The 18,354-nt window shown below is 37.9% G+C and overlaps 1 protein-coding gene across 2 annotated transcripts in view; it reads right to left on the reverse strand.

The window, feature by feature from the left end:
- Positions 1–17,705, reverse strand: part of LOC105468017 (dystrotelin) — a 76,823-nt gene extending 59,118 nt beyond the window's left edge. Inside the window, exons 1-6 of one of the 2 annotated variants that reach the window (XM_011717898.3) lie at positions 15,207–17,705; positions 13,056–13,116; positions 10,059–10,188; positions 9,905–9,968; positions 3,337–3,411; positions 149–350 (exon numbers count right to left, since the gene is read on the reverse strand). In XM_011717898.3, coding sequence (XP_011716200.2) covers positions 149–350; positions 3,337–3,411; positions 9,905–9,923 — 296 coding nt within the window. In that variant the 5' untranslated portion in view covers positions 9,924–9,968; positions 10,059–10,188; positions 13,056–13,116; positions 15,207–17,705. Of the gene's footprint in view, positions 1–148; positions 351–3,336; positions 3,412–9,904; positions 9,969–10,058; positions 10,189–13,055 lie in introns of both variants that reach the window. The other variant, XM_071073289.1, reaches the window with a different exon arrangement.
- Between the last annotated feature and the right edge of the window lie 649 nt (positions 17,706–18,354).

The following is an 18,354-nucleotide window of genomic DNA, read 5'->3' on the forward strand; positions in this document are numbered from 1 at the left end:
TCTACTCCTGAGGAATAAATTAGTGAAAAACAAAGAAGGCTTCTTATATACCAAACCTCAAGCAAATATCAGCCAGCACCAAATGGTAAATGACCACTGGCAGCTAAACATTGCCTTTGAGGTCACAGCGCGACGTCCACACCCTTACCTGTTGCACATTGTCGTGAGAAGGCTCAGAGTGAGTTCGGGAGCTCTGGGATGCACCTGCCCTGGGTTTTCCTCCCTGGCCTTCTGAAACAGCTCTTGGAGTGCCTGAGAAAGCTGCTGCACAGAAAGGGAGCGCTTGCGAGCTTCCCAGAAACTTGGACGCAGTAGGACCTGCTGAATCAGGGAGCTGTCAATCAAGTCCACTGTAGGAAGCAAATGAAGAATTGAGCCTTATTTTCTGATGGGAACAAAAGGCTTCAAATGAAGTAAATGTCATTTAGTGTTTTATAATTAAGAACTTTTTATGGTCGTTATTTTCTTTTAAGGGGAATGAAATATGACTACTATTTGGACATATATTCCCTGTGCATAATTCAGGCGTTACTATTCTACCAATTGATTTGATTTTGGAAAAGTGCTAAAAAAAGATTTTAGTAAAGCATAGTTGTAACATTATTACAGTACGGTTTCAAGGATGTTGTTTTATAGAAAGAAGTTAAAAAGGGAAGTGAGAAACGAAAAATACACTTTCCAAGAAAGTTATGACACTGTGATGAAAAGTTGGGGAAAACATTTTTATACTCTTCATTAAGTGGATTGAATAAATTTACCTTTCCTGTTCAAATATAGTTTTTCTTGTCTGCAGCCCAGCTTCAGAAGCAATATGGTGTGTTAAAAAGCAATTGCCATAGTTAAATAAAAAACAGTGATCTTTATAAAAGAGCAGTTACTCTTCTATAAAAATCTTTAGGCTAAAGAGTCTGAGAATTCCGCAACTCAGTAATATCACTTTTAACAATCTTGGTTCCATCAGTATTATTATCTAGAGAAGGCACTTAATAAAACTAGAGCAGCTTACCAAAAATAATGGTTTATTTCTTACACTGAATATTTTTTAACCACCTTCTCCTAAAATTTTTACAAGGCAATGAATAGAAACAAGAATGTAATAGAGCTAACCCCATAGCTTCTTGCAGAGAGAGGATGACAGATAAAATTAATAAACAGCCACTTGCGCCATCTGAGAGGTGGGGATGTCAACAGCGCCAAGAGCTCCTGGCATTTAAAACGCTTCAGCCTGTGAAACCATAAAACCCTGGGTTTCTCTCTACTTCGTAAATCAACCTCAGATAAGAAATCTAGCAAGTATAATAAAAATTTTTATTTGTTCTCTGATATTGCTTTTAAGGGGAGAGTCTAAGGAACAGAGGAGCAAGTTTCAGAATGTGACTTAAATAAAAACTCGGCTGCAGGTGCTGAAGGCTGTAAACTCTTTTATCATTAAAACCTGTCACCTGAGCCAGGCATTCTGAACACAGGCCGATTTCATCTCTGCTGAGAGTTCTATATTACACCAAACCAGATAATAGTGGTGTCCATTAATCTCACCACAAGATTTATACAGCGATGTGTTCCAGATCTTCCTATTTGGAGCTCATGTTATGCTTTATCTTGGTGTTTGGGATTTTCTGTTTTTAAATTTTTGTTTGGATATCTTTTTACTAGGTAACATTTTTCAACCACTGATTTTGTGTATTGTTAATATTTCCCATGAGTATTATTTATATTCACTGTTTCTGATGCCAGAGATAACAAAATGTTGAAAACTGTGCATCCTCAAATTACACTGTGGTACATACTCAGGCATTCATGATGGGGACACGTGAACAATTGCTGCTAACTTTCTCTGAGAGAGAAATTCTCCAGGAAAATAGCATAATTGGGGGTAAATTTTTAGCCTTTTATTGGTTCCTGGAATAATAAATAATAGTTATGAGTTTCTTTATCTAGAGCAGTAATCTACATAAAACTGTTTTTAAAACCAAAAATTTCTTCTTCAAAGGAACCTGATACAGAAACATGGTATGAGGCCAGGCACGGTAGCTGATGTCTATAATTCCAGCACTTTGGGAGGCCAACATGGGCAGATCAGTTGAGCTCAGGAGTTCAAGACCAGAGACAGATGACTACTAAAAATACAAAAAATTAGCAGGGTGTGGTAGCGCACGCCTGTGGTCCCAGCTACTTGGGAGGTTGAGGTGGGAGGATGGCTTGAGCCTGGAAGGCAGAGGTTGCAGTGAACTGAGATCTCGCCACTGCACTCCAGCCTGGGTGACAGAGTGAGACCCCCCCAACTTACACACACACACACAGATACACACACACAAGGAAACACAGTATAGAAAATAGAGAAGGATGGAACTATTTCTGTTGAGGATGTGGTCTCCAGATCTTCCCACCTTGCTTGCAACTCCTCTTCCCACCTGGCTAACTCTTTTGTGCCCCACGCCACATTCACATGTACTTTGTGAAGCCCAATTTGAAAACCACTGCCCTATGTAACGTTTTAGGCAGGAGGGAAAATATTTTAAAATGTCAGCCTTCAGTAGAAATGTCACATATATAACGTAACTTAGGTCTGATATGATAAATTTCAGAAAACATTTTACATGGAGTGATTTTTCTTTCATGCAGTGAGAAATCAATAACTTTAGATAGGCTGAATGCCTGGTATTTTTCATAGCTTGGACCCAGTTTATTTTCCACCTTGGAAAATTTTCACAGGATACATGTTTTTACTACATTTTACCCTATTTTGCCTAGATAACAGTATGAGAAAAGAAAAGAAAACCACACATACAGATATAAATTTAATGCAAAAGGGACAGTTCTCAGGGAATTCTCGAGATAATTTTAAAATTCACGGTCCATGGGTTATTTATTCATTTGTACCTACTTTTGCATGTTCATATACAGATTACAGGTACAACCTGAAAACGCAAATCTTATGTGGTAGATGGAATTTTACATTTTTATGCTTAAATCTAAAAGTACAGATTTGAAACTACCTTTTTTTTGTAATTTTATTTTGTGTCCATATTGGTATCCTGAAAAGGAAACCAAAAACATTTTCTAGAAGAAGCCAAGTGGAGAAAATATTTAAAAAATTAAAAATCCTCATCCACATTCATTTTCTATCGCTCATCAGCAAAACTACACATGGGTTGCAAGCACGCGATGTTTTCCCATCCCTCCACCTTCTCTGTTGCGAATGGGCTGAATGCACAAATCCAGACTTCCGGAATCCAGCAGTCCATGGCATGCGGGAAGTGTTTGTTTTCTCTATGAATTTTACATCACATATCAAGCTCAGATTATTTCAAATATTTCAGGAGAGCCTATACTTACACTGGCACAGAGTTTGCACTGATCGTAATTTGAAGGCTGTTCTGTAAATGGAATTCTCAATACTATTAAGAGCATCTGTAAAGAAAACATAAAATATTATGAATAAAGTACTGTCTCATTATATAAATCCCACATCCTGGAAGGAAATCCTAGAGATCTGATAAGCTTACTTTATTTTGCAGGTGAGGAAATTAAGGTTTAGAGCTCTTTTTTCTTTCTGTAAACAAATAATAATAGACTTACATTATTCTAGGGCTATGGGTGAACCTAGTTTACCTTCTCAGTCCACCAAAAAGTGGGGAATATTCCATCAATCTGTCCACTTTTTATATAAAAAGTCAATGGCCTTTGAAACAAACAGGATAAAAAAACTACATGTAAAATATAAATTCAAGTTTGCAAATAGATTCTAGTTATACGTGGACACATGTATTTATGCATAAATGAAAAAGACCCCAAAGCTATCCATCTACTCATGCATTTAGCCAATATTTATTGAGCCCTTACTATATGGCCCTGGCATGATTCTAGGCCCTTGAAATAGAGCATTCAACTAGACAGATAAAGATGGACATCTTTGTGGAGCTTAACTTCTAGTACCATCCACCAAACTGTTAACAGTGGACATCTCTGAGTGCTTGAATTATTAGTGTTCATGGTTATTTTCTCTCTACTCAGTATTACCTAAATTTTCTATAAAAAGTATATGCTATTTTTATAATAAGAAAAGAATTATTAATATACCTTCATTTGAGAGTTACCGCCACCAATAGCAGTACAACAAGAGCGAGCATTCCTGAGCCCTTCTAGGCACTGAGTGTGTGTTTGCCCATTTCACAGTGTAAAGGAGGGGAGAGAGCTCTGGAGCCAGCTATACTTAGTTCTGTTCCTTCGTTTTTCTTAAAATGAGTTACTTTTGATCTTCAGTTTCTTCATCAGATGAATGGGAATTACAGTACATTCCTCAAAGGGTATTTGCACATTTTAAAAAAGAAAATATAGGCAATATACTTCCTAAATTGTTTCTGTTACCTTTCTTAAGGACCCACAATTTTAAATTTTTTCCAATGCTCCAAATTTGATTGTTATTTAATTTAAGAGATAACAACATTACAACAGAGCTTTCTGTTGCTTGACCGAAATGATCAGTCTTCATATCTAGAAAAAATAACTATAGAGATCTCCCTATTTAGTCATATTATCTTTAATGTTATTCAATAAAGCTATATAAGATCATACACATTAATAGCTTAGTTTGTTTTAGGCAGTTAAAATGGCCTGTTCTAACTGATTATTGTGGTATAAACCAGTGGACCTTAAAGTACAGTTCCTGGACCAGCAGCAGCAGCAGCAGCAGCAGCGCCTGGGAACTTGGGAGAAAAACAATTTCTAACAAAAATCTAAGAAGTCTCTGACACCAGAATCTAGGGGTGAGAATCTAGGGGACAACCTGAGTCTTAGCAGGCCCTGGGGGTAAATCCGATGCAAACGAACGTTTGAAAACTACTGGTATACCAGAATCTAGGGGTGAGAATCTAGGGGACAACCTGAGTCTTAGCAGGCCCTGGGGGTAAATCTGATGCAAACGAAAGTTTGAAAACTACTGGTATACCAGTAAGTTTGAAACTTACTGGTATAAAGGGAATTTATTGCTTCTGCTTTTTATGACTAGTTTGATTATTGAAGGTCTTTGTGACAGCGGTTTCAGTGGAGTCATGGGGGTCAAAATCCAATTGCAGAGGATTGAGCACTGAGTGTAAGGTGAGGAGAAAACATACAACCAGACAACTTTTTCAAGATCTTATAATGTGAAGGGAAGACAAGAGAGCCACAGCTAGAACAACACATCAAATCGAAATTGGTTTTCAAAGGCAGGAGAAATTCCAGAATGTACGTATAGGTCAGGGAGGAGGAGCCAGGAGAGACAGAGTGGGGTTGAGGACTCAGGAAGTAGGGAATCCGGGTAGTATACGACGTAGCAAAGTCCTTCTCAGAGGGCACGTGTTCCCCTAGTCACCCAGCATCCATTTTTCTTTCTCCAGGTGAACCACCTCCCCTAATCTGAGTCCATGAAATTCCAGTAGTGTCAACTGCAACTCTCCCACTTCCACAGGGGCACGTGGCCCAGGTCCAGCCCATTGGTGAGAGCATCATCGCACTCCCCAGAGGTGGGTACACACCAAAGTCAGGCGAGGAATGTTCCAATGAATCTGGGTTCAAGGACTCTTGGTTCCAGTTACCAGGGAAGCAGACTTTTTTTTTTTTTCTGGACTGGAATTTGGAATTGTAGATTGGAGCAGCAATCACTCTCTTGTCAGGTTGTGTAAAAATGTGAAAGTTAGCCTTTAGGAAGTGGGTCTGGTGTTGGCTTACCTGGGCTCCTCGTTCATTTTCCATGTTGCACTGTAGCACAGCTTGCCTTGTTTTCTCATTTTCATTGAGAATGAAATCAACACACAAGGGCGAGCAGAGATGAACTTAGAGATGGAGAAAAATTGCTTCCTGGTGACAGTGTCCCAGCCCAGGAAAGCTAGTCCTTCCTTTGGTTATTTCATTTACTTTCATTTGTTTTAATTAACAAATAAATATTGTATATATTAATCATGCACAGCATGTTTCAAAATATGTATATCTTGTGGAATGGCTACATCAAGCTAATTAACATATATATTATGTCACATATTTATTTTTTGTGGTAAGACTATTTAAAATCTATTCTCTTAGCAATTTTCAACAATATAATACATTGTTATTAACTATAGTCACCATGCTGCACAGTAGATCTCTTGATTGGGTTATTAACTTTATAAGGTAACAGCCTCTTTGAGGTAAGTTTAATGCCACAATCGCTGAAGTATTGCTAACTGCTCCCATCGCTGCAGTAGAGAGAGGGCGGAAAACGCACAGGTGAAGGAATTAGCTTTGGTAAGAAGCCATCTCTCATTCCCTGAAAGGACTTATAAAAGGAGATGATGGGCTGGGGAAATGGCCATGTCTGAGAGCTTCTGTTTTCTTTGTAAAGTTGGGGGCATGTTCACACACTTAAGAGTTAGGAGGAGGTGGTGGGGTAGAAAACTTGAGGAATAGTGAAGATTTGCACGGTTATAGTGAAGGGTGAAAGAGGAAATCAGTCAAAAACTTTGGAAAGAACTGCCAAGCAGCCGTGCATCTCCAGTATTTCCGGTGATAACCAATTCCAATTAGAGTTTACACCCAGAAACGCTCATTCTGAGGCAAGGATTTCACACACAAGCAAGCTCTGAGGCCAAGACTTACTTGTATAATTATGATGCCCAGAGGAAGAAGTCCTGAGGAAAATGAAACTACTTTCAAGTGTAATGTCAGCTGATTAACATAAAACTCAGGCAATAAGGTGTTAGCAGGGTGTGCTGGGGAGTTTTGTGACTGGAAACACAGCCTAGAAATAAACCGAAAGAGAGAGAGAGAGACAGAGAGAGAGACAGACAGACAGACAGGCAAAGAAAGAGAGTAAGACAGAAGACAGACACAGTGGGTCTCCAGCCTTGGAACAGGCCCTGAGCAAAAATGAAACAAGGAACTGCTTGGTGTATTTCTTTGATTCAAACATATGTGGCAAGGTAATTTGTGGTGACATTCATTTTTGTCTTGTTCTTGCAGCAAGGGGAGAATTTAAAGAATGGAAAGGCAATGTTTCTGTGTTCATCCTGTAAGTCTAAGCTGTTTTCACTCCTCTGGGAGATCTAACAATGTCTCTGTGTTTAAGGGCCACTCTTTTTCTTTTTCTTTTTTTTTTTGAGATGGAGTCTCTCTTTGTCGCCCAGGCTGGAGTGCAGTGGCACGATCTCAGCTTGCTGCAAGCTCCGCCTCCTGGGTTCATGCCATTCTCCTGCCTCAGCCTCCTGAGTAGTTGGGACTACAGGTGTACACTGCCACGCCCGGCTAATTTTTTTTTTTTTTTTTTTTTTTTGTATTTTTAGTAGAGATGGGGTTTCACCGTGTTCGCCAGGATGGTCTCAATCTCCTGACCTCGTGATCTGCCGGCCTCCGCCTCCCAAAGTGCTGGGATTACAGGCATGAGCCACCACATAAGGGCCACTCTTAAAGTCACCTCCACTCAGGCCTTCATATGAAAAGATGGACAGGCCCATGAAATAATTAATCTGGAATTTTCCTGGAGGTGGAAGAGAGCCTGATGCCTAGACAAGAAGTTGGGGAATGTCTGACTAAGATTGGGTTTAGGAGGTGTCTCCAGGGCTGCCCTTCCTAGCAGACCCCTGAGTGGAGGGATGGCTGCATGGTGTAGCCAGGGAGGCCAGCCACAGGCGTGACGAGGACTTCTGTGTCCAGTCTTGATATGGAGTCCCATGTCTTCAAGTGGAATACAAAGCCAAAGGCAGAGAGCATCACAAGTGGTGGTCACAGTGGACTTCAATCAGGGCCTTGACCAAGGTTCAAGGTAGCAGCCTTAGAGCTTTCTGTTTGTCTCCCAGGGATAGTTCCCTCCCAAACTTAACTCAGCCTAAATTTCATATCAAGGTACAGTGACTTGATTTTGATTTAGGAAATGATGTGTCTTGCCCTTGAGTGTTGTGGGGTAAAGTCCTGGCTGTTACACGTAAGATACTGAGTGCCAGGCGCTGTGCGGAGCCACAAAGGGAATTACAGTGCTGAACCAGGCCAGAGCCGTCCCAAAGTAGTGAGAACATGCCACAGGCCTCTCTCTGAACGTATATTGATCCAACAGTCAGCATATGATCATGAATTAAAGACCCCTACCTCAGGTGAAGCGGGCTGTGCCTAAACATTGTCGCCCAAACAAGAGAGGTGGTTTAAAATCCCTCTACATGTTTTCCTTTCTTTTTCAAGAGGTGCAAACATATTAAAAAAAAAAAAAAATTTTTTTTGCTCTAAATCTTTTGTTATTCACCATTTCCTTAGGCTTTAAAAATGCTTAGTTTTCAAATAAGACAACAATGTTAGAGAATGGGAGATGTCAGAAACTCCTCTGTCCTATGTCTGCAGAAAAAAAACAAATTGAGAGTAGGCATAATAGGGTGGAAATAATTTACAACAGTGTAATACCCAACATTTCTTTCCTCTGGAAACTGGCCAGTGTTTATGCCCTGGTTCCTCTCAGATGCACCAAGCGGATACAGAGAATCAGCAGACAAGGGGCTCTGCAAGTTCCCAGATGCTGCTCTCGGTGGAGGAGCGACTCTGTAGCTGCTCTACCATCTGGCCATCACTCTCCTGTCAAGTTATGCTTTGCAGCATCATCTGATGAAAGTTATGCAGCATAACACAGCAAGCTGTGATACAGTGCAACATGGAAAATGAATGAGGAGGCCAGGTAAGCCAACACCAGACCCACTTCCTAAAGGCTAACTTACATTTTTTTTTTGATAATGCAAAAAGCAAAAACAAAAAAAACAAACTAAAGAAAGGAAGAAATTACCAAATGTATCATGCCCAAAGCTATGAACAAAGTAGTTTTAGATGCTTAAAGAAATAGTAACACAAGCTACATTTCTTGTTCATGGAAGCAATATGATTGGGAAATATCTTTTGACCGGGATTCTTGTTTTTGCTTAGCTCCATCAGTATATTTATTTTCCACAGATACTAAGGTGGATGTAATACAATTCTTTCAAATGTCCATCATCTACTTTGATGATCCAAAATACATGCTTTAGACCAGTGGTCCTCAGAGTGTGGTCCCAAGTCAGCAGCATCAGGTCATCTGGGAAACTGTTAGAAATGCACATTCCTGGACTCTTCCCCAGACTCACAGAATCACAAACTTTGCAGCATATTAACAAACCTTTCAGGTGATTCTGATGCATGCTAACTTTGAGACACACTGCCTTAGAAAAAGAAAATTGAGAGTTGAATGGATTACCTATTGCTTTGTGTAAAGCGTATTAATATGAGAACCCAAATTTGGAAAACCCAAAGCTATTGGAATTATTTATAATGTTGTTTTAGATAAACAACTAGGGATCATACAGAATTTCATATAAAACAAGTAAGATAACAATGTAGATTTTGGTTAGGGGAGTAAGGCTGCAAATAGATCTAGCAATAGAAATGCCACAGATCAGTTCTTGGCATTCAGCGAAGTTAGAAGAAAGGGGAACTAGTTTCTCCATATCCACTTATAAAATTTTCATATAGTGACAACCGTGAGGCCTTTCTCCCAACTTGAACCACACAGTACTGTGAACTTACCCATGACATTAAAATATATATGATAAGTTCATTTTAATAGTAAACTATGAATATACATAAAACTAAGGCAATAGTTTGTGTGTATTTGAACAGCAATTCAAATGTAATTATGTTGACATCAAGTCTTTTGTTAGATTATTTTTGGTGCTTTCGAGACAATAGACCAAATATTCTTCAGTACATGGTGGATTTCTGTTTAGAAGAGAGAGAAAACCACTTTAATCAAATAACAGTTTCTTTTCAGCCAGAAATTTGCCAAATGTTTACTCTTCTTCAAATCAGAGGTCTGAAAATATAACATCTGTGCCTAATTTTTCTGTTTACAAACTATGCCCATAAACTTGACAATAATACTCACCTTGTTTATCTGGATCCATTTCACAAATTTCCTGGAATGACAGATGGCAGGTGGGTCCCTGTAACTAGAAATGAACCAGTATTTTAAGCAGAAGGTTTTGCAGCAGAGGAATGAGGCCAGGGGAACAAAAAGGCAACTAAACAAATCATTTTACCTGTGGAAAGTGACTGCAAGGTGTTCAAGGAGACTGAAATATCTTGGGAGGAAAAAACAAGGAGAAACATAGAAGTAGAGGCTCTCGATACTGGCCACGCTTCTCAGAAAACTGAGAACAGCTCCTGAAACTAATACCATGATGACTTAGAGCCTTTGAGGCATTATAATTTTAAGAGTGGACTGTATTCTTACTTTAAGATGATATCAATTTACTTGAACTTTAAGAACAAAATTGGAAACTCTCAATTCTTAAATTTCTAATAACACTATGCTAAATAATTCTACATATTAAATTTCTAACAAAAGCTATCAATTTGTCACATATATGCATATATACATACATTATGTATATGTATACATAGGATTCTGTTAATAAGTTTTAAAAGAGTGGTCAATTAGCTACCTTTGTTAATTGTTTCATGTTGCAACTATTGTTCAAACAACACACACACGAAAGATTTGTGGAAAATGTGTATTTTGAAAAAACTAGGCAAGGATTTCAAAATTTTTTTTGTACCAAAATAAACTCACACTATCATGTTGAAGCATGTCTGAACAGGATTTAGTCTGAAGCACTAAGAAGGATAAGGTTACCAGTTTGAAAGTAGCTCTTAGAGCAACATGAATTCTAAAATGGAAGCAAGAACAAACGCCAAATTTATGGTGAAGCTTGGGTGGTAAAATAGTGAAATAATTGATGCTTTACAAAAAGTTTATGGGGACAATGCCGTATGGGGACAATGCCCCAAATAAATCAGTAGTTTACACCATGGAATACTATGCAGCCATATAAAGGAACAAGATCATGTCCTTTGCAGGGACATGGGTGGAGCTGGAAGCCATTATCCTCAGCAGACTAACACAGGAACAGAAAACCAAAGACGGCATGTTTTCACTTATAAGTGGGAGCTGAACAATGAGAACACATGGACACAGGGAGGGGAACAACACACACTGGGGCCTGTTGGAGGTGCAGGAAGAGGGAGAGCATCAGGATAAATAGCTAATGCATATAGGGCTTAATACCCAAGTGTTGGGCTGATAGGTGCAGCAAATCACCATGGCACACATTTACCTGTGTACCAAACCTGCACACCCTACACATGTATCCCAGTACTTAAAATAAAATTAAATTTAAGAAAAAGAAAAGACAAAAGAAATCAGTAGTTCACCGAGAGATAACTCATTTTGAGAAGGGATGAGATGATGTGGAAGATGAAACCCACAGCAGCAGACCATCCACATCAATTTGCAAGAAAAGAATGAAGTTTTTCTTTAAAGAAAAGTGAATGCTGTAATTTAAGAGGACAAACAACAGAAGAAACAATAGCCAACTCCATAGATAGCTTAACTGATTGAGCTTACACAATTCTAACTGAAAAATTGAAGTTGCGCTAGCTTTCTACTAGAAGGGTGCCAAAACCATTGCACATAGATCAGCTGCAGACAAAAGCAGAGTCAGTGGAAATTTTAAACATGTGGGACCAAGATTCTGGAGGCTTTCTTTGAAGAATTGTAACAAGAGATGAAACATGGCTTTGCCAGTATAATCCTGAAGACAGTACAATCAAAGCAATGGCTACCAAGAAATGGAAGTGGTCCAGTCAAAGCAAAAGCAGACCTATCAAGAAAAAAGGTTCTGGCAACAGTTTTTGGGATGTTCCAGGTATTTTGCTTGTTGAAGGGCCAAAAGAATAATAACATATGCTTATTATGAGAGCGTTTTGAGAAAGTTAGCCAAATCTTTAGCAGAAAAACACCCAGGACAGCATCACCAGCGAGTCCTCCATGACACTGCTTCTGCTTATTCTTCTCATCACATAAGGACAATTTTGCAAGTGATTTGAAGAGAAATCATTAGGGATCCACCTTACAATTCTGATTTGGCTCCTTCTCTCTTCTTTTTGTTTCCTAATCTTAAAAAATCTTTAAAGGGCACCTAGTTTTCTTCAGTTAACAATGTCAAAAGGACTGCACTGACATGGTTAAATTCTCAGTACCCTCGATTCTTTAAGGATGGACTAAATGGCTGGTATTATCACTTACAAAAGTGTCTTGAACTTGCTAAGGCTTATGCTGAGAAATACATTTGTTTTTATTTTTATCTTTTAATTCCTTTTTTCCATGAATTTTTGAAGTCTCTGTGTGTGTCTAATATATATATTTTATTTATATATATGTATATATATATTCATTTTCAACAAAAAGAATGGGTTATGGTATAAGAAAAGGCTTATTAGTTCTCAGAAAAAGATGTAACATGGGTACATAACTACCTGTGTTATCATGGGTAGTTTAAAACTGTTTTTAGAAGTTATACGATAATTAAATTTAAATAATACTTTACCCCCCTTCTAATGAATGAATGGATTAGAGCACAAGTTATTTGGGCAGATAAATAACATTTTACAAAAAGCAAAATTAAAGAAAAATCTGATTACTTTCATTCTTTAAAAACATAACAGCGGCCAGGAACAGTCGCTCTCACACCTGTAATCCCAGTACTTTGGGAGGCTGAGGGAGGCAGATCACCTGAGGTTAGGAGTTTAAGACCAGCCTGGCCAACATGGTGAAACCCCATCTCTACTAAAAATGCAAACATTAGCCGGGCGTGGTGGTGGGCGCCTGTAATCCCATTTGCTCAGGAGGCTGAGGCAGGAGAATTGCTTGAAGCCGGGAGGCAGAGGTTGCAGTGAGCCGAGATGTACCACTGCACTCCAGCCTGAGTGACAGAGCAAGACTCTGTCTCAATAATAATAATAATAATAATAATAATAGCAATAGTGTAACCTAAGACTTCCCAAAACCTAGCAAGTTTCCATATATATTCAAATACGATTTTTTAGAAAAGTTGTAGCATGAGAAATCAGTTTGGAACTCTTCTTGGTGTAGAAATTCCTGAAGTTCCCGGGTAGGCCTAGAAGCATCCAGCCTCCCGGCCAGTCAACAGAACAGCTGAAGATATGATCTATCTGCCTCCACACCAGGTCCTTACCTTTCTTAGTTTCCCCAGAGAAGCCTTCTAGTCGAACCTCCATAAAAATGACTCGGCAGTTCTGGAAGACAGAAGCTGAGTGAAATCAGGTTTCCAGATATAGCATTCCCATGCAGAGTTGATTCTTCTTCTGGCTGTCTAGCAATTGTATGCAAAACAGTAATCTTTGAGGCTGCACTATTTTTAAGGGCTCACAGAAGCACATTCATTAACAATAAAGATCCTGAATAATTTAAGGCTACTCCCACATCTCTTATTTCAAAGGGCCATTTTCATATCAGTTTCATGTGTAGGAGAGGCAGGTAAAACTTCTGACTGCTGTTGAGAGGAGGGTATAGCACAGTCAGCAGCAAGCAGTCAGAAGGGCTCCATGTCCCACATAACCGCCACCTTCCAAACCAACTCAGATAGGAGTGACCTAGGAGTGGAACTGAAGTCATTTTATTCTTTTATAAACACAGAGATGTGGTTACACATTTTTAAAAGGCATTAAATATAATTCAGGTCTTGAAAAGGATAATAATAATTTGTTATGAATGTACATTTCCTCTTAAGTTTAAGTATAATCTGAAAATGTCTTATTTCTAAAGAAGTTTAGACTAAAAATGAATTTGTTCTAATCCTATTAGGATTTTTAAAAGGTGATGTCACCTGAACCAAATGTGTTACAACTTCACCATTAATGACTTCAAGCCGTTGAAAAGGTAGGGAGTTGATATAGTTTGTCTGTGTCCCCACCCAAATCTCACCTTGAATTGTAATAATCCTCATGTGTCAAGGGCAGGGCTGGGTGGAGATAATTGAATCATGGGGGCTGTTTCCCCTATACTGTTCTCACGGTAGTGAATAAGTCTCATGTGATCTGATGGTTTTATAAATGGAAGTTGCCCTGCACAAGCTCTCTTGCCTGCCGCCATGTAAGATATGCCTTTCCTCTTCCATTGCTTTCCACCATGATTGTGAGGCCTCTCCAGCCGTGTGGAACTGTGAGTTCATTAAATGTCTTTCCTTTATAAATTACCCAGTCTGGGGTATGAGAATGAACTAGTATAGGAATCAATTTTAACATGTCTTTCAAAAATGTTTGAACTCCAAGCATAGGTATTTTACTTCATGAGAAGCACCTGGAGAGCTGAAATATCTGAGTGTTCAGGTCCCAACAGATACACTTAAAACAACACTGATAAGTGGGCATAGACTCACTCTAGAATGTCCCATAATAAAATCAGCTTCGAAAAGTTAGAATGACATCCCATGATAGCTAATTTATTATTTTCTTTTTGAAACATATTAGTATCACATTATTGGTTTCTTAAAAACTGAAACTTCAGACATTTAAAAAAATAAAAATTGATAAGTTAGGGGGCAAGAATGGAATCAAGTGAAGGAGAAAATAATCTATCATGGGTCTTTGTCTAGATAAATGGCTGATTTTCTGGGAACAGATAATACAAAAATCTAGGAAGAAAGTAAATCTATTGCACATGAAATCTGTATCTGTTTGAGTACTGCAGACTCAAAGCTGAAATTGTATTTAGAAGTTTTATATTACATTATATCTGCATTGTGACACATCATAGTGTCTGAGATAGCAGCAATAGAAGGAGGTTTGAACATTTTTCTGAGTGCTGACATTTTTAGATTTCATCAGACATCTCTGGCATTGACTAATTCTGTGGAACAAGGATCTCGGTGCCAAAAAAAAAATTTGTCTGAAGTTTCAGTCAAAATAACATAACTAAATAGACAAATGTTTAAGTACCTAAGAATGAACCAGGGTATGTTGGAAAGTAATCTAAGCAAATGGGCAATTGATAGTCCTAAGCTCTTAGCATGGCTGGATTTCAGACAGGCTTAGAGAAAAGATCTGAGGACTGTTTTGGTTTCACTTACTTCTGTCAACTGGAACTTTGTAGTTACTGTTGCAGCCCCCTGGCTCAAGTTCATATAGTCATATTAAGACTTTTCCTTTTCTTTCCGTAAAATGTTTTGGATTATAAATCAAAACCAGTTTTTTCTTCCTATAAATGTTTTGGGTTATAAATCAAATTTATGATCTTATAATATCATAAATAACGGATGAGGTGGCGTTTTTTGCTAGCAAGGAAGTAGTTTCTGTAAATCATAATTGGTAACTGACTCTGTCTTTACCTTGAGAAAGCAGGTAGGAAGAAGGTGCAATCTTCCCACAAAATCGCAATTTGCCCTGGTTGGGACATAAATGTTTCACACCAGCCAGAACCTGGGCAGCCACTCCTTGTGTATAGGCAGTCTTTCTGTTCACTCTCTCTCTGATGGCTCCTTATACATACATTTGAAGACTATGACGCCCAAGAGAGAAAGAGGATTTACATGTATTTACATACATGATGAATAATCTCAGAGAAAAAAATAAGTTACTAAAGTTGACGCAAGAAAAAAATAGAAAACCTATACCAAGGAAGATAGAACAAATGATCTTAAAATATTACATTCTGAGCCCAGATCATTTTATGGGTAAAGCCTTCGAAGCTTTATAAAACAAAGGATTTTTATACTTTGGAAATGTTTAGAACACTGACAAGGTTACCAAATTTATTTTATAAAGCCAACAAAACACTGAATGCCAAAAATGACAAAGCAATCATATGTTTCTCTCTATCCCACACATACTCTCACATAAAAACATATGGGCCAGTGTAATTTAAAAATATCAATGAGAAAATCCTAAATAAAGAACCTAGAAACCATATATTAAAAGAATAGTTTACCATAACTGAGTAGGTTTTATTCTAGAGCTACTAAGATGTTTGACATATGGAATTGATAACATAGCTATTAATAGGCCCAGAAGCGAAATCAAATGATAATTTCAGTAGATGTTACAAAGACATTTGGTATTATTATTAACTATTTAAATGAACAAAAATGGTGTATGCTTATTGTGTATATGATATTTTTATTTATTTATTTAGAGACAGGGTCTTGTGCTGTTGCCCAGACTGGAGTGCAGTGGCATGATTATAGCTCATTGCAGCCTCGAACTCTTGGGCTCAAGGGATCCTCTTGCCTCAGTCTCCCAAGTAGCTAGGACTACAGGTGCATGCTACATGTCTGGCTACTTTTTTATGTTTTATTTTTGTGGAGGCAGGGTCTTCCTATGTTGCCCAGGCTGGTCTTGAACTCCTGGGCTCAAACAATCCTCAATCCTCCACCTCCCAAGTTGCTGGGATTACAGGTGTGAGCCACTGTGCCAAGGGGATATTCTGAAATATATATACATTGTGGGATGACTAAATTTATCTAATTAGCATGTATTACCTCACATACTCACTTTTGGGGTGAGAACACTTAAAATCTACCCTCTTAGCAATGTCCAAGAACACAATACATTGTTATAAACTATAGTTGTCATACAGTAGATCTCTCCAAGTTATTCCTCCTGTCTTACAGAAATTTTTGTATCCTTTGACCAACATCTTCCCAACCACCCTCCTCTCTCAGCCCCTGGTAACCATCAATCTAGTAGCTACTTTTATGAGTTCAGCTTTTTTAAGATTCCTCATATAAGTGAGATCATGCAAATATTTGTCTTTTTGTGCCTGGCTTATTTCACTTAATGTAATGTCCTCTAGGTTCATCCATGTTGTTGCAAATGACAGATTTTTTTTTTCTTTTTGAAGACTCACTAGTATTCCATTGTGTATACATACCACATTTCCTTTATCTATTCACCCTTTGATGGACACTGAGGTTTACTCCAATCTTGGCTATTGTGAACAGTGCTGCAGGAAACATGAAGGACAGATATCTCTGATACAATGATTCATTTCCTTTGGATATATACCCAGTAGTGGGATTGCTGGTTCATATAATTTTATTTTTAATGTTTTGAGGAACCTCCATATTATTTTCCATAATGGCTATATTAATGTACATTCTCACCAGCAGCACGAAAGGGTTCCCTTTTCTCCACCTCCTCGCTAACACTTGTTACTCTTTGTCTTTTTGATTATAGCCATTCTAGCAGGTCTGAGGTGATATCTCATTGTGGTATTAATTTGCATATCCCTGGGGATTCATGATAGTGAACATTTTTTTCATAAACCTGCTGGCCATTTGTTGTCTTCTTCTGAGAAATATTGATTTAGGTCTTTCGCCCATCTTAAAATCAGATTATTTGTTTTCTTGCTATTTAGTTGTTTGCATGTCTTATGTATTTTGAATATTCACCCCTTATTAGAGACATGGTTTGCAAATACTTTCTCCCATTCTGTAGGTTGTCTCTTTATTCTCTTGATTGTTTCCTTTGCTATGCAGAAGCATTTTGGTTGAGGTAATCTCATTTGCCTATTTTTGCTTTTGTTGTCTGTGCTTTTGGGTCTGATCCAAAAAGCCATTGCCTAGACTGATGTCATAGAGATTTCCCTTTACCTTTTTCCCATTGTTTTACATCTTCTGTTTCTTATTTCATGACTTTTGCCACAGTTTGCAGAACAGGTGAAACACATAAAAATTACAAAAACAATCCAGTTGGAAAATATAAAAGAAAGATTTAACTCATAATCTGAGAGAAATTTAAAAATATTTAGGTAGAAAGCTAGCAGAGGCTATGATTTCATGGCTGAGACTCTTGAAACTATAGATCAAATTCATCAATGACTTCCATATTGCTAAGTCCAAAGCACATCTTTCTACCTTTATCTTACTAAACTTTATTTTGCAATTTCAAAATATAAAAAAGGTGGAAGAATAGTTAAAAAAAAAAAAACCCCTCTCATATGCCCTTCCTCCAGAATCACTAACTGTTACTGTAAAAATGTTTGTACAAATACACACATATCATGATTTTATTCTGAACCATTTAAGAGTAAGTTGCAGACATTTTGGCTTTTTACCCTTAAATACTTCAGTCTGTACTTTTTTAAGATGATTCCCTTACATAGCTACTATATAATTTTTTAAATCAAGAAATTTAAAATTGATATAATGCTATTATCTAACAGACAGTATTTAAATTTAGGTGCTAAATGTGTTCATTGTATGGGGATGCCACTGTTTTCTAGGACTTTTCATAAGTTCATCATGATACCTTCAATTCCAGTCTAGCAATCCAATACCACAGTGTTCTTCCTTCCCTTTCCCTTTCCCTTTCCCTTTCCCTTTCCCTTTCCTATATTTGTTTTACCCTTCCCCATATTTGTTTTACCCTTCCCCAATCTTGATTATCCTGGCTTCCAAAAACATTGATATATTTGTTCATTTGCTCAACATTTAGCTTATCTTTTAAAACTTTCCCTTTCCAAACATTGTCTCTTTG

The sequence above is a fragment of the Macaca nemestrina genome, chromosome 11 (genome assembly GCF_043159975.1).
Source record: "Macaca nemestrina isolate mMacNem1 chromosome 11, mMacNem.hap1, whole genome shotgun sequence".
Lineage (NCBI taxonomy): Eukaryota > Metazoa > Chordata > Mammalia > Primates > Cercopithecidae > Macaca > Macaca nemestrina.